General features: G+C 45.7%; 1 protein-coding gene across 49 annotated transcripts in view; it reads right to left on the bottom strand.

Annotated features, from left to right (window-relative positions):
• LOC122248827 (homeobox protein cut) overlaps window positions 1-24,607 on the bottom strand; it is a 348,197-nt gene that overhangs the window by 133,079 nt on the left and 190,511 nt on the right. For all 49 annotated transcript variants that reach the window (XM_086538507.1, XM_086538508.1, XM_086538501.1 and 46 more), the window contains one exon: window positions 6,069-6,247. In XM_086538507.1, the coding sequence (XP_086394633.1) occupies window positions 6,069-6,247 (179 nt within the window). The remainder of the gene's footprint in view (window positions 1-6,068; window positions 6,248-24,607) is intronic.

The raw sequence follows: 24,607 nt of genomic DNA on the forward strand, positions 1-24,607 counted from the left end.
TGGATCTATACATCTCCAAAAACTGTCGATTGATATAGTGATGGGATATCCATGTCAAACAACGAATTTCTCTGCTCGAAAACAGGACTGAACAGAAAACGGAGACCGTAGCAGCCCCGCGCAAACGCACCAAAATTTCGAACAATCTTGAAAAGCCCTTTTCCAAAATCATTTCGACATGTAGTAAGAAATCACCCCTCCCCCACAAACCTTGACAATAAATGATAACGTCCATGAAAGTGGAGAGCGCGAGAGAGAAAAGGAAATGCGTCTTAAACTATATCTCCAAACTTCCAGAACCCGCCAAAAACTGATAGAAAACGGAGAAGTTATCAGCACCAAGGGAAAGCTGGAGCATTATCGGCCTGAACGGTTCTTTTGATTTCGTAGCGGCGGATCAACTTCGCCCAACAACTCGTTAAATAACTCGCTCTTGTTTCCGTCGACAAGAGTTCTAGCCGCGGGAAAGGATTATCGGATGTTTATCGGGGCGTATCGGCAGTTATCGGGGTCGCTTTGACCGATCGGGAGGAAGGGATGGAGGTGGGGAGACAAAGAGATGTTGTGGGACGGAGGACAGCGAGAAGGGTTGATAGACTCCCTCGCTATTTTAGGATGGTTCCCTTTGTTTATATTTAGTATGGCTGTAGTTTTTTTTTCTTCTTTTTCTTTTTTGTCTTTTGAAGGGAGGGTGGTCTGTCGTGGTTTGTCTGGGATTTAACTGTAAAGAAAACGATACACTGTGATAGTTCTTTTCGTTCTATTTATTTTTTAACATGTAAGCACAAACACACACGCAGTCGTATACGTAAACTCTCTCTCTCTCTCTCTCTCTCTCTCTCTCTCTCTCTCTCTCTCTCTCTCTCTCTCTCTCTCTCTCTCTCTCTCTCTCTCTCTCTCTCTCTCTCTTACTCACCCACACACACATAGACACATTCAAACAAAGGTAGACTAATTCGTGTTTCAAAGACCCACACTATTTACTTATTAACAACGTACCTTTGCTACACCTTTTACTACCAACTGCATAAAGTTGTACAAGCAAGCGCCCCACCTCATTAACGTGTCAGGGTGGCAGGTATCAATGCAACTCTTGCGTATCGAGTTTATATGTATAAATATATATATTTTTTCATAATGCTAGACAGCCAGACAGATATGAGAGACAGAGGAGAGAAACAGATGATAGCTTGATAAATTGCTTTTCAAGGAAGGGAAGGGAGTCATCTGATGAATGCTAACTATATGAAAAGTACTCAGAGTGATTAACGAGATAGGGATCAACAGCTGTGGATTATTTTACCTTGGCAATGATAGCAGCTGTTGCAATCGATTCAAAGTCGAAAAGCAATTGCAATCGATCAAACTGATATTAAGACGGTATCATCATGGATGAGTATGTGTAGATATTCAAACTGAATAGATAATGCCTGTATTTGTTCGTGTGGGGGGGAGGGGGTGAGTGAACAAAGATGAACGGTGGGTCTCGTGTATTCTCTTAATGCCGCAGTGAACACGAGCTGCTCAAGTGTTCATGATTAAGTGCTTTAGAATTTAATCAAGACATTTATTTTTCTATATGGTGCCCGAGTATATTTGCACCCTCTTTGAGCCAGGTTCAGATTGTGCGGGCTTTGTGTCGAGCGAAAGAAAGAGCTCATTACTCGGGCGTCGTTGGAGCAGCGTGCCATAGGGAGGCGGTCCAAACGGAACTCATACTTGCTTACTTGCAAATACTATTGCATTCTAAATTATGTAACATTTTCTACTTTCGGAGTTGTTGTGCCATGTAAGTGTAGGGACTCATATAAATCATCTGTTGCGGAGCGAGTGCTGGGGTAACTTGAGAATCTGAATTTTATAATTGATCATTACAGATGATCTATGATAGGACTATGTACTGTGGTTTTCGTTCTTCTTTTTTTGTTTGTTTTGTTCCTCTTTTTGAGGCATCATCTCTATAATGAGGTTCGAGGAAGCATTCTAGCCACCGGAGTAGCCGTCGAGAAATGTCCTTGTTTTCGATGACGCGCGATAGAAGACTCGGCGGGGTTGCGACAGGGCCATGTGTTTACTTTAGCGGGGTTGAAAGAAGGCACCTGCCGCTAAGAATGAGGTCTAACGAGACAGGAGTTTGACGCGCAGGCTGAGTTATAGCAGGTGTGTGCGGTGGTCCATAGAGGAGGTGCGGCGCCCTATACTTCTTATATTGATCGCCTTTCTATCCCCGTACAGTCAAACTCTCTTTCTTACGCGACACTCGTTCATCATCCTTCACATCTGATAAGTTCTGTCACGTGCCAGATGCGGACGATGCGATCTGAATATAGCTGTGGCTCTCTGGGATTTCGACCCAAAAGTCTGAAATATCCGGCCGCAGAAGGTGCATCATCGCTCTTGCTTATTTAGTTGTTTGAAGAAACACGCGTGGGTCGGTTCCTCAAAAGGGGCATTCGAGTTTTATATTGAGGAGTGATATATATTCCTATCCATATAAATGAGCATTGATGGCCTCTCCGGCTCTCCCTCTTTGATAACTAGCGTACCGGAATACAGTATTTTATACCAGACGTCTCAGCCATTGCTTTGATCACCCTGGTCGCCGATGCAAGGGTCTGTTTGCAGTAAAGCCTTGACAAAGGATATATTTTTGCATTTTTCTTTGACTCGGAAGATTTTTGCACCGTGAGAGGCAGTAGTCGAAGTGTAGAGGAACTTGCTATTATTGGGATATATCTCTCGTTGGGACTAAGGTGTTCAAACATTTAACTTCATTTTCAGGACTTTCAACTTGCAACAAATAAGATGAAGAGCCAAGACGAATGGAAGCAAGTAGGTGAAGTGGTGAATGGGATAATGGCAGTTAATAGACATATAATTTCCTTGAGATGTTCGCCAAGACCATTCCAAACATGCTCGGATATTCACAAAACATCTTTGAGGTCTTTGAATATTCAGCAGTGCCAAAGATCCTCCCCTGTTCTAATGCTGTCTTGAGTGCCAATATTCTGACAAATTGGTGCCTCCCCCAACCCCTCAATCCTCCCCACCCCCCTCCCCATGCCTCTCCCACTCGAGCCAAGGAGGGGGGGCGGTGGAGGGGAAGAGGGTAGAAAAAGACAGCAGGGTAGACGATACTCTGTGACAGGGAAGGGGACCGGGGGTGGGTGGGGGAGAGGGTAGGGGAGGGGCTTCATAGGGGGCCCGGAAGGAATGCGAGAAAGAAAGAGAGCAAGATGAGGGAACAAAAAGTCGAGACGAGGGGGATGAAAGAGTAAAAGATGAGCCTTAAGTTCCGAGAGAGACAAAAAAAGAAAGAAAGAAAGAAAGAAAAAGCGAAGGAAGAAACGAGAAAGATGAGAAGAACGAAAGATAAAGAGATGAGGCAGAAGCATAAAGAAGTAATGAGTTGAGTTAAAGAGAGAGAGTTGATGAAAGTGAAGACTGAAGTTAGCACGAAACATTATGCACGATTGACCAAGAACAACAAGATATAAAGAACGTAAAGATGATTGATACAGCAACGAAAACGAGGAAAAAAAGGCACATGGATGTTGGCAATCATCTACGCCATAATCAATATCACTAAAAATAAATAATCGTTCTCATAAAGGTCGCCATAAAAACGCAAAACATCCGGATCAAATCTGCCAGAGCAAAACCCGGCGCGGCTCCTGGTCTCGGTCCGCCAGACCTCAAGTGGTCTGACGTCGAGGCGATTTATCCGGGAAAGTTCTTGTTTCCTTGCACACTTCACCTGTCGGACTATTTATTCCAACGGCTCTTTGTCGCCTGGCAACTCGTCTGGCAGATCTATGATTCACCGTCGCTTTTGATAAGGATATGCAGACACATTATCAGATAAATACTTGTTGATGAGAACATTTTACATACCAGAGCCATGAAAAAAGTTTTATATCAAAGACTTTTTGGCGTGTTCGTGCCAGGGACTCGCTCCAGCAGTGTGAGCCTGTGTATAATGATCTGATTCAACAACTAATTTTAAAAAGACGCGGAGAGTCAGTCATGTCCAGCCGACGCAGTCTTCCCTGTTTCAGGAAGACAACAAAGGCCTTCTAGAATTCCCCTTCCGGAAAATTTAACCAAGGATGCCACATGTAGCGAAGGTTATTTAGCAGGCGTGGTATGACCCCAGACCCCACATAATACCCCCCTGATGGCACGCTATACCCCCAGTTATACCCCGCGTGCCACGGACATGTCACTGTCAACCGCGAAAGGGAGAGAGAGAGGGAGGAGATGAGAGTCACCTTTGTGTGCATTCGTTAGAGAGGACGAGCAGGGCTGTCTATACTTGAATTTCACGCGGGTACGATTAATGGTGTGCCTGGCTTTCCGACACGACGATGGGCGCATTCCGGCCCATCTATACACCGGCAACAAAGTATTCCCAGAATAAAGCTAGTATTGGTTACCGGCACATGAAAAAAGAGGGGAGGGCTAAATTCATAGCCATTCTCCTAAGCGTACAATATGAGTCAATCCTACCTCATCACCCATAAAATTAATCACCTGAAAAACGTGGGGTTTGATGCCAACTTGTAAACAGAAGGAGCGCAGTGTTCAGCGAGCTCAGCTGACGAGTCGTTACACCGCCGCCGCTGCCAAGACGAAGCAGTTTGTTCGTTCGCTTGAGGTCGGGGCGGGAGGCTGTGCTGCCATCTATTCGCAATTAACGCCAAATGTGGCACATTCAGATCTGTTGTGGCGCATTCTTCTTGCTAGATTCTGGCGCTTTCCAATCTCTGTTGGTGCATTCTTGTCAGCCAACTCCGGCGCATAACTTTACCAAACTTGATGTTGAATTTTATATCTTTTCGGTATTTTCCTTCACGTTACGCCACCTGAACAATTTCGGGGGTTGTGAAAGACACTGCTGTGTACATCACTCTAAACAAAGCAAGACACCATTGCTACTGGCTTCTCTGACGCAAAATGTGGATGAACAAATAATGAGGAATACCAGATGTCTTGGCAAAAGCGCCCGCAACTCTGAAATATCATTGAAGGAACGAGGAAATTCGGGTCTTTACTGTACCTGCTGAAGGGTGAGGTTCATGACAGAATAACGCTCTTGCTCTCTCGCTCTCTGTAGCCCGACTTTTCTAGAGATTGCACGACTATTTCTGACATTGTAACTTATTGGTCTATATATATAAACGAAGCCGTGTGTCACCGCTAATTCGAGTCTGGCTGAAAACTCATTTGATCTATTGAAACTTGTTCTTAACAATGTTGTCAGATATACGAGACGGTGGCACTTTTTCGTGTCATGAGGCCTGAGTCAAGTCATCGTCACATCTCTTTATTTCGAAGTATAGAAAAAAAATAACACCATAAAAAATAAGAAATATGACCCATGTCTAAAACGTCTGATGAGATATGTATATTCAAATACATATGTATTGTCTGGGCCAACTTTCACACTCCACTAACTCCCCAAGACTTAGCTAACGCCGCCACCAGATCTATAACCAATAGCGTAATGGAAAATAATTGTTGCACGCGCTTATAATGACAAGGGGAAGGGGGGTGGGGGAGGACGCAATAAAGTGTCTTTCATCAAAGGAAAATTGCATCGGTTACGTTGCATCAGGAGGGAAGAATGAAGGGCCGATGGGCTTAAGTATGTCGATATATTGGTTATATTCTGGTAGTCTATCATTTGACAAGCTCGATATATTGGCTCTGTGTGACTTATATATATGGAGGATAATTCAGGAGAGTTCGACCTCGTGTTACATGCTTGTAGTTAGAAGGGACAGAGGATGAGTGTCATTGTCAGAGTGTATTGTGCGGAGTCACTCGAATCGACTTCTATGTCCTGACACTCATGTAATGATAATCCATTATTCCGGATTTATGAGAGTTAGATTTATGGGGCGATATATTATATTTATCGCTAATGTTGAATACTCCGACTTTAGAATTCAGTGTATAATAACGGCATCACGCCAGGCCAGGAAGGATGGCTACACGACAGAAAACGAGATGCGTAACTGCAACATTCGTGCTGCTACACGAGAAAGGTGAAACGGAACACTCACTGTAGATCTCTCTTGGCTTCATCGAGGCTGGAGTCCTGAAGTTTGAGTTCCAGGCGCTGGATGAGTCTGTTCTTCTCCTCCAGCTGTTCCTCCATGGCGTGCATCTGGGCAGCTGTGGCTTCCTTCACGCCGGAGAGTGCTGCTTGGAGGCGGGAGATATCCTCCACCAATTTGGACACCTGCGGAAGAAAGGATGGACACGTTAGTATGCGGAGTTATCGGTCACGCAAACATCACTCCGCCGCTGCGCCGATCACAGCGGGGTGAGTCAAAGACACAGGGAAACGTGCACAAAGAATGAATGCGATTAGAAGGGGCCAATGTCAACACATGTCGGAGAGTATCTCGTGATCATTCATCCACGTTATTCCTACCCCCGCCGGTCGAAGCCGATATCCTGAATACACAAGTTTTACATCCCCGGCCCATTCTACCCCATAAGCAGGTAAACATCGGAACAGTCTTTGATAAGCACACAAATTCCTCGATGTGTTTGCTTCCGCGTCTATGTGCGCCGCGAGAACAACCTACCCCCTCATTACGAAGTGCCTTACAATACACATCCCTTGCTTTATTCGCCCGTTTCTTTACGCCGTGGCACCGAAGCCTAAGAATTATGGCCTTTAATCCCCCTCCTGTTACAAACAGCCTAGCGGGAGGTTTAAGCCGAGCGTCGCTCCGTCACCAAGACAAAAGAGTTGATCTGTGTGATTGTGACAGTTATGGCCTCCGCCAGCCCTACTGAGGCAGTACCGACAGCTTTTAATACGACACTAAGGAGCCTGCGAAACTTCTTGGCTCCTTTCCGATGTGCATGCGAGTTTTGTTATTTCGAGTTTTTTCGTGTTTCCTCTTTTTTCTTGTTTTCTTTAAGAAAGGTGAAACCGAAGCGCTAAACCAACATCTACACCCAACAAAAAACCTTTCAAATATCTCTCGGAAGGCGATTCTCCACACTCTGAGCAGAGTGAGTCCGAGTTGAACACACCGACTCGCATCTCGTGTCTAAATCAGACTTGATAGTACCGCGGGTGATTCATAATTATGAATTTATGATGATCTTCTTATTCCCAGTGATTAATCTGACGTCTTAGGGTTGGCAGGCTAACGGCGTGACTAACAGGTTCCGAGTCCGTAACTCTCCAAAACTGTGTCAATAAAGGATCGACTTCGTGCCAAGAGCGAGTCGTCGTATATATTGATTATGACAAGCACATTAATCTAATGCCCCGCCGATCCGTTCATTAGGCACTGTTTTCTTACGATTTCTCCCGGATTGTGACCCTTAGCGCTGCCGAGCCTGGGGTAAAACAGGCATCCATTGCATGTCAGAGGTCAGATCAGGAATGTTGCAGTCTTGAAGACATTAAGTTCATGCCCGAGATTAGGAGAGGTGGCTGGCGGCGCTAAACGGGCTTAGGCTGGCGAATTACCACTTAAATGGCGAGTGGGGGCGGGGAGCGGGGGTGAGGAGGAAAGATAAAAAGTGTGTATATAGATTCATATATACAAGTCACATATACATGCATGCATAGATGAATACATATATGCATACAGACATGCACAAGCACGCACGCGCGCGCGCGCACGCACGCACACACACACACACACACACACACACACACACACACACACACACACACACACACACACACACACACACACACACACACACACACACACACACACACGCACACACACACACACACACACACACACACACACACACACACACACACACACACACACACACACACATACACCTTTATATAGACAAATCGTTAGATAGACAGATAGATAGAGATCTAGATAGATCAATAGATGAAAGAATAAAGAAAAAGAAGGAAATACGAAGCGGTACTGAAAAAGAAAAGAAAGTGGACAGATGGAGAAGAGATTCGGCTGAAAGGGCAAGCTCTGAGGGTCAGCAAGACTCGAATGAATGATAGGTCTGTTTCCCTTTCTTGCACGCTTGTTTACTTTCCAGCGTAAGTGTGAGTGTGACTCTAAAGACCCCATGACAGTAAAAAAAAAGGGAGGCAAGGGTAATCAGTCTCCATCCTTGATCTTGTGTTCTCCCTCTTGCTCACTGATTCTCTCTCTCTCTCTCTCTCTCTCTCTCTCTCTCTCTCTCTCTCTCTTCCCTTCTTCCTCTGTATCCCTACTTTCCTTGTCCCCCTATGCCTCCCCTCCTCTCTATATCTTCCTCTCCCTCTCTCTCTCCCCTTCTTCCTTTGTATCCCCCCTGCCTCTCCCCCTCTTCCCTTACCCACCCACCCCTCTTCCTCTCCTCCCTCGGCGTCCCCTTCGCCACCGACTTACTCAGCCGTGTCTAACGTTCTGCACCACCAGACGAGCATAATTATAAAAACATACCTGTCAACGCCGGATCTATATGCCACAAAACATGGACGGTCTACAGGGCATTAGTCAGACGTAAAAAAAAGAATAAAAAAGGCGACGGTTGGAACAAACAAGACGTCCTACTGATACGATATACATTAATAAGCGTGGCGTGCCGGTCACTCGTAAGCATGTGGCGAAACGAAGCTGGGCCGTGCGCTAATTCGGAAAAGGAAAAAATGCAAAAGGATTCGTAAATTCGTGTAGACTGCGAGGGAGAGAGAGGGAGAGGGAGAGAGACGGAGGGAGGGAGGGAGGGAGAGAGAGAGAGAGAGAGAGAGAGAGAGAGAGAGAGAGAGAGAGAGAGAGAGAGAGAGAGAGAGAGAGAGAGAGAGAGAGAGAGAGAGAGAAAGAGAAAAAGAAAGAGAAAGAGAAAGAGAGAGAACGGCCGTGTCCTCCTACTCTTGTCGCTGCTGGTATGGACCCCCGGCCAACCGCGTATGAATTCGCCGATGGTTTATTAGCGACTATAGATGGTTTGGCATTTGTTACAGAAGCCGAGCGGACCGGAACTCAGCTCCGGATAAAGGCGACGTTTGCGTGCAAATTCCATCGCGGTGCGTTTTCATGCCGGACGACCGCTGGATCGGCGTGCAAAAGATTCGCGCAAAGACACCTGGCGGCAGCGGCGACGAGCGACCCACGAGAGTCGTCGTAATCAGCGACAACAATATCCAGCAGCGACAGCAAAACTTGCTCGGGCATTCAGACGCTATTGCTAAGCTCTCGAACAATAATTCAGTATGTTTAATCTAGCTCCGTTTGAACCTAGCACTTGCCTAATAGGAACACATTTAGCTCCAATTCCACCAATATGTTACACCGACCTCCCGTGAACGATCGGAATAATTATAAAATCGAATATGCATCACCGTAGAGCGCGCATGGAAGCTAACCCCGCGTCTGGGCGGCGTCGCTGTAGCGGGGTCGGGAAGATCCACCTCAAAATACTTTATGAGGTCCCAATAGCCCTAAAATAATGCTGTTCCAATTTGCTTGCCAATGTCAACGCGCAACGATATGCCAGAAACGTATTATCTTGTTTCCTTTTATAGTAGGCAATTTCTAACCTCTCGTGCTACATCATCAAGGTCTATTCCCGAGTGATTACGATTGAGATATTGAAACTTATCACAGCAGACCATACGGGTAAAAATCGTCGGTCACGCGTGAAGCTAGGAGGTAGAACAATATACGTCTGGGATATTGTTGGTAATGATAGGTATCGTAAGCTAGAGGATATATCTTTATTTATATCATTACCGGATATATGCTTGGCACATGACTTATTCAAGCACGGTGGGTTGATGCAGCGGATGTGTAAGTCATGTAGGTACTCTGGATCTATTACCTATAAGTCCACCCTATAAAGGAGCCTTAAATACATGCTGCCAAGAAGAAGGTTATTTACATATCTCACACGAACGGACAGAACACTATGCTGGGGAAAAAGGAGTGAAAAACGAACGTTTGGTGTATTTTTTTTTTTTTTTTTTTTTTTTTTTTTTTGACCGAGACTCGCAGTATACCATGCAGCGTTTAATCACAGAAAGTATTTACAAAAGCCAATATCCGGTGTATAGAAAGTTGTGCCGTGTGGCTAACGAATCGTGTGAGCTGATAACTGCGGCCGGTGTGACCAATTATGACCGAAAATAGTCGGACGATTAATGTTAAATAATCGGATATGCCGGGCATGAAGATGGCCACATCACCTGGAATCCAACAAAAAACAATACACAACATTTCGCTTCTTATACAAATATTGACGAAATGCGCAAAGAACAGCCCACTGAGAGGTGTAATGATCCACGAATATTGGCCATATAAAAAGGAATAGCAAATCCACTCGTGTGATGACACTATCTGTCCCTGAATATATTGATCAGCGGTCGCACAATACGAGATTCTATATGATTTTCTCGGCAGTATCGGCAGGCAAGAGAATGGCTTCGATAACCCACCCGGGGAATGAAGCCCGAATCGACAGCCGAAAGTACAAAATGCAGAGGAGAATTCTTTTCTCACTTCGGCTCTCCACAATCGAAGTATCCATTCAAGAGGAGGTGATCGTGGGGGATCATAAATGAATGAATATCGAAGATCCATCCGTTCAAACTTCGGGAAAATGCAACAGCACGAAACCAATGAAAGTTTTATTTGTCCAAAAAAAAAAGAGAGAGAGAGAGAGAGGAAAAGAAAGAAAGAAAGGGAGAGATATCTACAGCATTCCGGTAATGCCGGGTGTAATTATGCTTTAAATAACCCCGACCGAACCTGACTAATGCCAAATAACGCCCAAGCAACAAGAACCGACGCAATAAAAAGCAAAAAGGTTCGAGCTCGCCGTGAAGAGGATCCTATCGCTCATAAAGGGATTGAGTAGCGACAATCAATGGCCGAAGTCTCCTCGATTATACAGCTCGATGTCAATTAATATTCAATACACTGCTCGCACGCCATGGGTGGAGAGTGCGAGGGAGATGTGCGGGGTCTCTTGAATGAGAATGTTTATCGATCGTTATTAATTGTGATCGCATGAATCACCAGATATGCGATTGGGATTCTCGACCTTATGACTTATCTATTCTGTGTGTGTGTGTTGTACGGTGTCTTTTTGTTGTGTGTGTGGCAAGATTGTCGCCTCTTTCTGCTTTTCTTACGTGTTATAGATATATAAAAGTACGTTGAATCACCCGTCGAGGCTAGCATAATCACAAGCAACACTGCAGCGGAAACACCACTTAATTCCCAAACTATTAGAAATAAACTCGTATCATTGCATTCGCACACAAACAATTCCTACAAACAAATATTATTGTTTTCCCTTAACGAACATATATATATTTTGTGCCATATCAATATTCCGCACTTTTTTCCGTTAGACTCCCACAGGCTTCAGTCCGCCTAACAAATCGGCACCAACGGAAATGCACCATCGGTTCCATTAATTAAAAGCCGAACAGGGAATGGAATGGAATGGACCGGAATGGACTGGAATGAACAGGAACGGTCTGTGAACTCGGCGGTAGAGCTGTTATTTGTGGTAACTGAAGCGTTGACTTGGGAGCTCGACAAACGATCGCTTCTCAACTAACGCTTCTAGTTATGAAAAAAGAGGAAAAAGTGTTTCCCTTTGTCTAAAAAACGGACAAAAAGAATCATAGCGTATATCATCAAACTGTTGACACTAGATGAGTTTTAGATGCATGAACTAAAACAGGAAATCATTAATCCGACTTGTAATATCACGTTTAATCACTTCAAATCATCACAGCCGTTTGATTATTTCCCAAAAGCGGTTCAAAAGCCCGAAAATCCTCAGAAAATTTTTGAGCAATCAAACCCTATAAAAAGATTGAGCGCCACTCCAAACCTCGATCAGAATTCCAAAGGCGTCTATTATGCAAATGATTTATCACGAAAAGGACTACAGGACTCTTGATCTCTCTTGATTTTTCTCTTAATTGCTTCGGTTGAATGTCTTCTTTTCATAACTGAGATCGCACATTGAGAAAAATCATAAGATCGTCAACGAGTCGTGCTGTAGCTGACCCCGTTTAGATGGTAAGGGAGCATCGCCCCCTATCTCTTATTCAGACACGTCGGCACCTGGCTTGATACACCAACGCCTGCCAAGGAACCCAGCCTCGGCTTGGCTTCCCCGCTGCTAAAATGAGTGAGCACTGAAGTCTGACGAGCGGTTCCAGGCAGTGAGGGGAGATGGAACCCTTTGAGGAGCTGGAATGAGGGGAGAGAGTACGAGGAAAACCGGTTTTAAGGCCTCATTTATAGCTCATCTAATCAAGGAGGTGTGCGGTGAAAGGCCATACAATCGATCAAATCAACTTTTTTTTTATATAAATAGCAAAGTAAAAAATAATAAAAAAAGAAGAGGTTCACTCTAGCATACATATCAGCTGGCATGAAATGTTTAGTTCAAATATGTGACTTGAGAAGTTGTAAACCCAAGTAATCAATAGCGGCGTTTTAGTGAAGCTTAGTCTGTTGACAACCACTTTAGTTTTATCGGTTACCAATCGTTGTTTGGAAAATCACAAAGGAAAGAATGTTGATATGGAATGATGTTCCGGTTTCGTTGTTACGTTCTGTGTACATTCCATCATATATCTGCTACTTTGTTTATTTAGAAAGACCGTGATGAGATGTAAAAGCAAGTTCATGCGTTTTGTTCTGCTCTGCCTTTCTCTCTCTCTCTCTCTCTCTCTCTCTCTCTCTCTCTCTCTCTCTCTCTCTCTCTCTCTCTCTCTCTCTCTCTCTCTCTCTCATACACACGCGTAGTTACCGCACCAGTTTCACTCCAGAATAAGCATTTTTACAGCTTATTGATAAAACAAATACGTGTGAGGAAAAAAGTTAGTGATTATCTGTGCGTTCATATCAATGATTACGCAATATAATATTCAATGTGGTGCACTTACTCATGTACACAGGATCTTATGGCAAAACTTAATGGTATACACACATTACGGCGCAGCGCCATAATCCTTTGTGCAGAACTAAGCGACAGGAATCAATTAATAAAGCCAATCTATGAAATACGTTCCCAGCGTCTTCGACATTTCTTGGTCAATTTAACGCTAAAGAGGTGAGGAGAGACCCTCGACCACACTCTTCAAGGTGGTCGTCGTGGGAACCGACTCCCCCCTCGAGGGTGGCCCATTGTCGATCTCCCTCCCCCTCAAGGACCACCACTCCAGGCCATACTCTAGTCTGGGGTGGTCCATTGTGGTCCTACGTCGCCCTCCAGCCATCCCCTGAGTCTGTCCCTCCAGGTGGCCCTTATGTCCTGGGCCTCAAGTGTTACTTCCAGCCTGCAGGGGGGGAAGGGTGAGGGTGAGGAGGAGGAGGAGGCCTTCGTCGCCGCAGAAGCCAGGGTCTCGATCCGACGGTCTGGTCCCTGCCCTTGCTTGCCTCTCCCCGCGTCCCGCCATAGAATCCCTTGTTTACTCGCCGTGATCAGAGTAATGGACCTTTGGTGGACTGGTATGGGATTCGTATCAGCATTCGGAGAAGACGATTTCATTCCGGGACACATATTAATAGAGAGAACAAACAAATAGGGCCTCCCCCCCTCCCAAACACAAATATTCTCGAATGCTCTCCAATACAAACGGCGCTCCCTCTCCGTGAAACATAATTTTATAAGCAAATATAAAGGCTCCATTGAAAGATTTGACACTTATGGTGCTTTCCTCAACATTCCTGTAAAGCCATTATGTTGTAGGGACAGAGTTGTGATTGGGTAAGTCCTTGAGGCCAGAATTGTGATTGGCCAAGCTCTTAACGCTTGAGTGGCAATAGTGTAGAGTGGTGGACAGTGCGGGACTTTCTCAGGTTGCTTCGAGAATTGGATTAATATAAAGTTTGTTGAATTTTGATAGCAAACGATTATACTGTTTAGATTAGAATATTTGCATTTGCAGTCTCGCATGCCTGACTACATTCTTGTTGCAGGATAACATTTTATTTCCAAAAATATACCTATTCCATGTTGCAGAGGATGACGGTCCCCCGCTTCAATCAACATCACACGCTAAGACGACACACGCGGACACACCAAATTCTGTAGCATTAACTCTGGAACATATTATTTATACCGGCGATAACAAATATTTACAGCCGGTCCCATTAAACCCGGCGGCTCCTCTGCTACAGGCCAGAATCAGCTGTCCCTGCCCCGCTCTTGTGACCGAATGCGCCTGGGAAAAAACGCTCCAACTGAAGCATCGTTGAGGATCTATAGAAACATCCATAAATACGAAGGCGAATTCCGGGGGTCGTTGCATGAGAGAGAGAGAGAGAGAGAAAGAGAGACACTCTGATTTGAGAAGTATTGGTTGAGTCAGATCTATTAATAATTTATTACTTCTACTAGACGCGAGTTTTATTTCTGTTGTTATTTATTTATTTACTTCTTCGTTTACCTGTCCCTTTGTCGTCGTTATCATTATTTACATTATCATAATTATTATTTATGATCATCATTAATTGCAGATATGTAAGCATGGTGGTTGAAAAGAAAAAGATTTTAATAATAGCAAAGAAAAAGGAGCACTTTTATGCGCCACAAAGCAAAGAGACAACGGGTTAAATGATCGAATGTTTGCTGAATGAACCAACAAACAAAAGAACATCGCCAACGCACAATCGAATCTTCTATAAAACAATAGCAGAGGATTAAAAAGCATCAGAGACCCGTCAGATCGCGCCACACCGCATATACAGCCATGCCTCGAATGTTTATATTTTATAGTCGACATAATCGTGTTGATTGGCAGCGGACGGAGTTTTATTGACATATGCGTAATCGGTAACATGCAATGCACGCTCGCTCATGACATGTTTGACCGCTGAACAATTTGGCCGCTTGACCCTATGTTTTGTGCATTAGTTTTGACAGTGATAGATTTGCGCTTGGAATAGATACGAAATGCTATGAAATATTGGGCATGTAGTAATGTTTGATTGTTAAAATTACAAGAACGGGAAGTCTGTCAAGCTTTGGAAATGATGTAAACAATGCCATAGCCATTGCAATGCAGAAATTTTGTATTTTATTTCAGTCTTTTTTTTTGAAGGCAGGGTTGGGGAGAGGGTGAAGGTGAGGGGAGGAGGAGAAGGAGGAGGGGAGAGAAGAAAAAAATGTACATTATATGATTTCATTTCTACATTCTGTTAGGTGTATGATTGTTTTTGTACCGAAGATATATGTTGGAAGTTGGTACCAATATTAGCAATAGCTAACAAATTACAAATATGTTTCTTCTTTGTTGTTGCACACAAACCAAAAAAAAGAAGGATTGACTGATACGAAAAACTCGCAGTAGAAATAATTGCCGTTTTCACTCACTGGTTTAAAGGTAGCAAATGACAACTTGCACGACAGCAAACGTGCAGGATACAATACACAGTTTCTGATAGAGATTATTAAGGTCCAAATATAAGATAAATGCACAGAGAGAGAGAGAGAGAGAGAGAGAGAGAGAGAGAGAGAGAGAGAGAGAGAGAGAGAAGAGAGAGAAGAGAAGAGAAAGAGAGAGAGAAAGAGAAAGAGAGAGAGAGAGAGAGAGAGAGAGAGAGAGAGAGAGAGAGAGAGAGAGATTTGTGAATTGCAATGTATAGATAATTTTTTTAACGTGCGCATGTTTATATATATATATATATATATATATATATATATATATATATATATATATATATATATATATATGTGTGTGTGTGTGTGTGTGTGTGTGTGTGTGTGTGTGTGTGTGTGTGTGTGTGTGTGCGTGCGCGCACGCATGTGCAGATAGACAAATAAATAGATATAGAAGGGAGAGAAGGAAAGATGGAGAAAGAGAGAAGAGAAGAGAAGAGAGAGAGAAGAGAAGAGAAGAAAAAGATAACAAATGAGAAGAAAAAAAAGGCCCTGCAGGTATTGTGACGACGGCCATGAACACATCATTATCACGGTATTATAATTGACATGCAAGGACCACGGTGCTCTATATTACCTGGCCTTAATGACCACCAGTCAGGGAAATAAAATATTAGCCGGACGCAGAGTTGGTAACACTGAGGCGAGGGGGTGAGGAGGAACGAACGGGGGAGGAAGGAAGGGGAGAGGAGGGGAGAGGAGGGGAGAGCAAGGGTGCAGGGAGGGACGGGTAGGGGAGGGGAGAGGAAGAGGGGAGCTGTATCTCCTGCCACAAAGTTTGGAATTCGTAGTTTTATGTTAGTTTTTTTTCGATTAAAGTGATCGAAGAGTATTTATGACGGGGAGGGGGAGGGGGGCGGGGAGGGGGCGCACGGTGGGGGCGGCCGGGCAGCAATACAGTCGAAGGAACAAAAGCACGAGGCACTTTGCTGTGACACAGTGTAATTCAATCGCGATCGCAATGTTTCTTAACTTAAATCTATCGCCACCCGAAGCATTAATCATACCATTACTATTTTCCCCTCTCATTTTTTTTTTCTTTCTATCTTTCTCTCTTCTTTTATTTTGCGCCATGGCAGTTCTGAGAAGGAAATTCAACTGAAAATATGTATCGATGCAGAAGGGAGTGTATGGACAGCGGGAGAACTGACAGGTAATATGGAAAATGTTGAGGCTCTGTCATGCTGCGTGAAACAGGTGCAGCAGGTGAGACTTTGATGTTGCCGCTCGTTAACTGTCTGGGAGAGAGAGAGAGAGAGGGAGGGAGGCAGAGGGTGAGCGAGTGAGCGGGCGAGCAAGCGAGGGAGAGAAAGAGTATGAATAGGCGAGTGAGTGAGCGAGCGAGTAAAAGAGAGAGAGAGAAAGAGAGAGAGAGAGAGAGAGAGAGAGAGAGAGAGAGAGAGAGAGAGAGAGAGAGATAGATAGATAGATAGATAGAGATAGAGAGAGAGAGAGAGAGAGAGAGAGAGAAAGAGAGAGAGAGAGAGGGGGGGGGGGAGTAGGAGAGAGTTTGAGAGGGAATTCAATAAAGAGAGATGGCAAGGGAAAGGTAGAGGGACAGGAAATGAGTCTGGAGTAGAACGATAGGGGTAACTATAGAAATAGAGTATGACCAGCGAAAACGAGAGTGGAAGAAGAATAAAAGGATGGGGGGAAGAGAGAGGGAGAGAGTGAGAGAGAGAGAGAAAGAAAGAGAGAGAGAAAAAGAGGGAGGGAGGGAGAGGGAGGGGGAGGGAGACAGGAAGAGATGGAGAGAGGGAGGGAGAGAGAGGGAGAGGGAGGGAGAGAGAGTAAGAGAGAGAGAGAGAAAGAAAGAGAGAGAGAGAGAGAGAGAGAGAGAGAGAGAGAGAGAGAGAGAGAGAGAGAGAGAGAGAGAGAGAGAGAGAGAGAGAGAGGCAAGGAAAACTAATCTTCAATCGCTGCCAACGGCTTAAAAACGACCGCAAAACGTCCCTGAAAATCACACAAACACAAGGGAAAATACACCAATAATTGATACGACCGAGAACCGAAAGACGCGGAAGCACACTCCACTAATGAAGGAATCAGCAACGCGCGATAAGTGACGAAAGAAACGCCAAAATGTCCCTACAACTCCCAGAGGAAGTTGAGGAACCCGAGTGAGCAGAGAAAACGGGAAGTCAATAAGGCGATAATGAGAGGCTACGTCCTGGCTATTACCGCCCTTATAGGCAGCACCTCGACTGGCTTCCGTCAGTGCCGCTGCAACTCAGGGTGGGGGAGAGGGGGGAGAAGTGGAGAGGGGGGGGGGTGTTCTTGTGCTCCCGTGCATGTCTAATAAAGTGATGGATCGAGATGTTTTCCTACAGAATCGCGACGTTAAGCTTAAACATGGCACGTTTCACGAGTAGTTTGATCTTCCTAGATAAGTTTAATTGACCGAGATGCCGTTGAAATATGCAATAGCATCATTAAGAAGGAGGAAGATGCCTTGAACAATCGGTCATTCATCACAGCCAATTATAGACCACGCCCGTTGCAAAGCCGATAATCACCCACACACAAATAAATAACCAAATACCCAGCCTTTCTTCCTGACCTCTCTCACCCTCGGGTCCCCTCACCCTAACCCTCCCCCCATCCTTCCCCCTACGCTGGCCCCGCGGCATACGCCTCTGTGGCATTCCCCCCTCCCCTCCCTTCCCCTCCTCCCTTTCTCCGGGACTCACTTCCTCCGATACCCAGTCACAGGGTGTTATCACAAGGGCTTTGTTTTGGTCGCGGAGGAAGATCGGAAATGTCACGAATCGGCCGATCTTGCCCCGCTCTTACGGCTGGAAATGATCGTTACTCTAGCTTCCGGCGGACGGTGGGGATGTGGGGGGTGGGGGGGAAGGAGGAAGAAAAACACTTATATATGAATAAATAAATGAATAGATAAATATATGAATATTGTGCGTGTGTGGTTTTGTTTTTTTTCGTGTTCGTGTTTATGTTTGTGTTTGTGTTTGTGTTTGTGTTTGTGTTTGTGTTTGTGTTTGTGTGTGTGTGTGTGTGTGTGTGTGTGTGTGTGTGTGTGTGTGTGTGTGTGTGTGTGTGTGTGTGTGTGTGTGTGTGTGTGTGTGTGTGTGTACGTTCGTGCGTGCGTGCGTGTACGCGCGGGTATGCGAGTTACGTGATAGACACAAAAATTGATAGATAGATATATAGATAGATGGATATATTCAAACATAGAAACGCAGGCAGATGTATAGATAGAGTCAAAAGGGGAGGCGGGCGAGAGAGAGAAATGGAGGTAGGGGAAAAAGGAAGAGAGAGAGAGAGGGTGTATTGAAGTATGAAGAGTGCAAGGGAGGGGGAGAGGGTGACGAGAAACAGGGGGAAGGATGTATGGGAGTTCGGGGTGGGGGGTGGGGGGGAGAGGATGGTACATGTAGGACGCAAGAGAGAGGTGATGTATGTACGTGACATGAAGGATGCATGAAGTCACCAGACAGGGGCGGCAGCGACATCGGTTACGGCTTCTATCGGCGTTGCTTGGGATGACACGCTGTCAAGAGGTGGAGTAATAAAGACGATATTGCAGAAAGTAAATCATGGAAGTCTGTAAGATACAGAGTAAGCCATAAAAGAATATCTTAAGGGTTTCTTTAGGAGGGCATTATGAGCAGTATATCAGTGAAGGGAGTTCTTTTGAGCGAATCACAACTAACATGTTGCCAAGTAGGTAGATGTTTGCAAGAGATTCAGACTGAGATTCAGTCTTCATTCGCTCTTGATGGCCATAAGTCCGCCAAGTTCGCTTGATGATGGCATAAACCCGGGCGAAATTTGGAAATAATGATAATGTCAAGAGAGAAAACGGACACCTAATCCAGCAGGCGAAGTGTCCGTCTTCGCCTCCACTCGCCCCCTGCCTCCCCCGGGGTGCCTTATCTCCCCCGATCTCCAGGGCCGTCGTAGGTGGCGGGGGTCCTTGAACGTCCAACCTCAACGCCGTCAAGGACTCCGCCAAGCTACACTTGGTCGCAGAAACGCCTCCGAGCTCCTTGCGATTCCCCGTGACTGCCACTCAGCCATGCATGAGGCGGGAGTTCTTAATTAGCCTCTGTTCGGCAGCGCCTGGATGCGAGGCTCGGCCGCAACGGAACCATTGTGAGCAGGAGGCGCGCTGGCACATTGGTAACGCTGCGAGGTGCCTCATTTCCTTAGGGCAGTGCCACCCACCGCGGCGGGAGTGCCCGCTAGTGGCTCCGAGAGATAACGAGAGGCTGGGAGTCTGGAGATCGCGCGACTGGGAGATGTCTCTATGAGGAGATGTTGCTGGAGCTGACGACGAGCGAGAGGGTACTGGGAGGGGGGAGGGGAGGGGAGGGTCGTGGGGCTGCCGAGGATACCCAATTGACGGTCTTTTTGTGGGTAACAAGATGGAGGGGCGACTTGATCTGTCACTGGATGGAGGATGGCTGATGCACACCGAGTCAACTTGTGCCGCTGCATGAAACTGCGTGTTGATTTATACTTATGTACAGATATCATGTCCAACACAAACACATTTGGGGATATTTGCCACCTTTTTACTTTCGCCCTCTTCTCTCAAGTGAATTTATCTCCCCCCGAGGGAAAATCGCCAGGCATTATAGCCACATGATTTGCGCAGATATCCAATCCTCAGTCCTGCTCTCAGCCCCACACAGGCTCGAACCCACGCCTACTTACTTCCCGCCGCGCGAACCCCCGGCCAAAGAGCGCCAGCGAAAGAAGCCAACAACAACACCCACAGGATCGCGCACATCCCGATCACAACGGCCTGATGATCCTATAAAATCTGATGAAGGATATGACCGAAGCCGAGGCCGAGCCGATCCTCTCTTGCACCCCCTCCCTCCTACCCTCCTCCTTCACCCTTGCTCCGCCCCCTCCCCTTCCTATCCCCCTCCCCCTCTTCTACTTCGCCATCCGCCATTCTAGTCGTTCGCCATGGGGAGGGGTGGGAGGGGGGAGGGGAGGGGGAGCTACAAGGAGAGATGGAGAAATAGGAAGCCATTGAGTATGGTGCGTGAATCCGTTAGTAACAAGGGCATACTTGCTCAAATGAAGGGAAATGAAAGGCAATCTAAGGGCTGCGCGGGTTGTTAGCGGTTGGAATGTTGACAGGATGTTGTTTTAATCATGAGATATATTAAGGAAATAAGATGACCGAAAACACGTGGGTTTCCAGTCTTTATCATAGATTACGTCGACCGCAAGCTTTCTAGGAAGAAAAAAAAAGAATCTTCTAGATTAGCGAACTGGTGTTTACTTGATAAATGATGTTTGCGTGATGGGCTAGAAGCAGTAGACAATTAACGCTCCTAAAACGAAGAAAACCACAAGGCTCCCGCAGCCCCCTCAAACGAGACGCCACCCCAACATTACAGCGAGAGGGTGACCTTGCAGTTGATGCGAATTGCATACGAGAACCTCGGTCAGTTCTTCATCTAATCTGCCTTTGATTAGTCCATTTATCCAGCATTCTGTGCAAAACCTTACACTACTGTGTTCGGACTCGTAGGTCGCTATATATTTACTCTATCAGGCTGAATTTGTTGTCAGACGTCCGTTGTACGCTGCCTATCTTGATAGTTTCCTGTGCGAGGAAATTTGCAAGGGTAGCATTTTTTTTTTTTTTTTTTTTTTTAATAGATTCGTTTCCTATGAGTTTCTTTTTCAGAATTATCGAGAGATGGAAAGAACATGCAGAGAGGGAGAAAATAAATAAATGAAATGATGAATAAATAGATTGAAAAATAAATAAAGAGGCCATGAAACAAGAAAGTAAATGAGGTAAAAGAGAAAGCTGGCGTGAAGGTAGAGCAAGAGAATGTGCTACAGTACACGGCCTTGCTGCGACCGGCGTCTGTTGTGTCCATACGTAATATGACGGTTTGAGTCATAGCCTATTTAAGACGATGAGGGTCGCGTCATTGTCACCACTTGAGTGAGCATCTGTAATATAATTAGGTGAGCGAGATGAACCCCATGGCTGTATTTCTTCCTCACAGGCTGTTTAGAAGAACGCTGAGATCATGTTTCATTTCGTTTCTCCGTTATCACAGGATTAATGGCCATCATTGCAAATTCAACCCTGCAACGCTCTCTCAAACCTTCCCTCACGGACGCCGCTCTCTCGCGTGCAATGACACGTTAGTATGTACTCCCTCATAAAGCTTTATAATAACATGTACGCGCGTTCCCCCACCGCGGAGAGAGCACCAATATTACGGTGTATCTCGAACTAAAAAAGCTCTCAAGTCAGATGATAGCGTATCAAACCACACACATCCTGCTGACGAGAGATAAGGTCCCCAACCCCCCCCCCCTTCCCCCCTCTCGCTCGGACCTCGGGCTCGCCTTTGCGTGAAGGAGGTCCAGTGGCCACGGTGGTCGGGGGCCCCCTGCCCTTGGCCCTTGCGACGCCCTTACTACGCCACTGAGCAAGCCTTCGGGAGGAGACTTTGACTGGGTCCGCGTAATGCCGCGCAGGATTCGGTTGGGTCTGCAGTTGCGGTGGATAGAGTGGGATATTCACTGGCCTTACCTAAAAGCGGCAAGAGCGAGATTCAGGTCTTATATGTATCATGTTACTCTGAGGCTTGGTAGGATTTAAACGGGAACGCACACCCGAACACACACACTAACACACGAGTGCATATAAACACACACACACACACACACACACACACACACACACACACACACACACACACACACACACACACACACACACACACACACACACACACACACACACACACACACACACACACACACACACACACACACGCAAGCATAACATTCCTGAGAGAACACTTCACTTATTTATGTATTTACGTAATAACAGCTCTCCTAATGATATGAAATCCTTGGGCTCGCTAGCACCACCAGCTCACTCGCATCCCTCGTGTAGATAGAAGGGGCAGGGAGCGAGGGATAGGGAGGGGGATTACACCCACACACACAGGCAAGGGGACCCCGCTACACCTCCATGGATTTGCCTCTCTCGAAATCCGGGGATTATAAACATGGTTTCATGATCGGGGACTAAAAAGTCGATCCCTGTGCTACTTTTGTGAGAACTTCGTAGTCAGTTTTGTACGCAGGAATCGAGATGATGAATCGTGCTATTCTTTCGAGGCAATAGAGACCAATATCCTACTGTTATAGCGTGGAGAATTAGACCAAGGGAGATGGAAAGGTAGAGTCTGTCACTCACTTACTCGTCAACTGGGTGGTTTCGCACAGAGCCAACGGGCTGACATCCGGCCATTAGCAATAAGGGTTAAAACATCGGCATCCCAAATGATCTTATCTACCTTAAGGACGTCTGTATTCTATGCTTCGGTGGTATATTTGGACCTGATTTCATAGTCCATGCAAGATGGTGGTTGCTTTGTGCATTCTTGTGTTTAGGCAATCTAACTAATTCGTTACTGCTATCTTGTTGCGGTTACATTAAGGCCAAATTACTGAACCTCGATAGAAGTTGCATATCAAATGATCAGACAAACTCAAAGTTTTTTGGTTATCTTCAAGTGATATTTTTGAGGACAGGATGTTTATTGTGCTTCGACAATTACGCAACGGGATATTTCGAGCTTGATATTCAAGAGAAGAGGTGATGAGTAAAGGTTCAGGCTGAAGATTTTCTTTTTCTTAATAACTCTTAAGAAAAGTCAAATCCCGTGTTAAGGGAATGGTAGAAAATCTCCTGTTTTTTGTTGTTGTTGTTTTTTTACTTTCAATTTCATATGTTAGAAAGCTATACACGATACGGATTGATATAATAATATTCATAATAGTGATGACGACGACGACGACGATAATGATGATGATGATGATGATGATGATGATGATGATGATGATGACGGCGGCGATGCGATTATTGCCGCTATTACTACAATCATAATCAACAATACAAACCAATTTGTTTAGTCCTCAAGACTTTTTTTTCGCTTAGTCACTCACAAACATCGGAATTCTCTGTTAATGGGTCGGGCGTGGGTTAGTGTGGGCGTCTCAGGATAGCCGTTGTTAACGAGTGAGTAGCGGTGGTGGGTGGGCGTGGGTGGTGGTGTTCGTAGTGGGGGATTAAGGGTGAAGTGGGTGGGGTGCAAGAGGGGGGGGAGGTGTCAGGGTAAGTGACCATAGACACGTGTGGAAGGTACAGGGTGCGGGAATTGATAATGCTGTTAGATGGAGTGTGATGATAAGGTTGGGTGGGGTGTGTGGGGGGAGAGGGGGAGGGGGAGGGTGTTGGCTTGTGGGGATGAGAAAGGATGTGGGGGAGGGGGGGAGGATGAGGAGGGAGACGAGAGGAGAGGAGAGGAGAGGAGGGGAGGGGATGAGGAGGGAGGATAGCTTGTGGGGAAGAGAGTGAGGACTGGCAGGGGGGGGGGGCATGGAGCGAGTTACAGAGAAGGAGTTGATGACTGTTAAACAAACACATGATGCTCTCCATGTGATCGAGACAAGAGAGGGAGTATTCTTATCATCTTCAGCTGTATGTTGTTATCGTTGCTATTTGGATTATGCTGGCGATCACTCGGGAAAATGCTAGCGGTCGTTTCTTCTTCTTTTTTTTCTTTTTTTAATAAATTATCATTATCGTTTTTGTATCATTATTATTATTGCAGTAATTCCTATTACTACTACTCCTATTACTACTGTTGCTACTAGTAAAACTACCATTACTACTACTATTACTACAGCTATTGTCACTACCATTAATGCTACCATTATCGTTTTTGTTATTACTATCATATTCATCATAATTATTATCCTTATCCCTCTCTCACCATTCTTATCATCCTCCTCCTGCTATCACCATCTTTCTTAACCTATCCACTGCCTCTATCACAGCCATCTTTTATGCATCCTGACCATCTGCATCGCCGAGACGAGCATCATTGCGGTAAAGAGTTAATTAGGTCCTTCATGGTTACGAGAGGCATACACGAAACACCAGCGGGATGTGGCATTAATGGGCGTGAAGATGCCGCTTGCAGATCCCACGGGCGGGGAAGAGGAGGGGAGAGGAGGTGCGTGTGTTTGTGGGGGTGAGGGTGGGTTGGGGGGAGGGAGATGGGGGAGTTTGGGTAAGAGGTTGGGGGTGGAGGAGGGAAAGGGGGTGTGGGGGGGTGAAGGCGGGACCGTGTGACACACCCAGATCAAGCGACTGATATGCTTTATGCAA

Source organism: Penaeus japonicus, unplaced genomic scaffold, assembly GCF_977035675.1.
Source record: "Penaeus japonicus unplaced genomic scaffold, GWHDUDI00000001_assembly GWHDUDI00000007, whole genome shotgun sequence".
Classification (NCBI taxonomy): domain Eukaryota; kingdom Metazoa; phylum Arthropoda; class Malacostraca; order Decapoda; family Penaeidae; genus Penaeus; species Penaeus japonicus.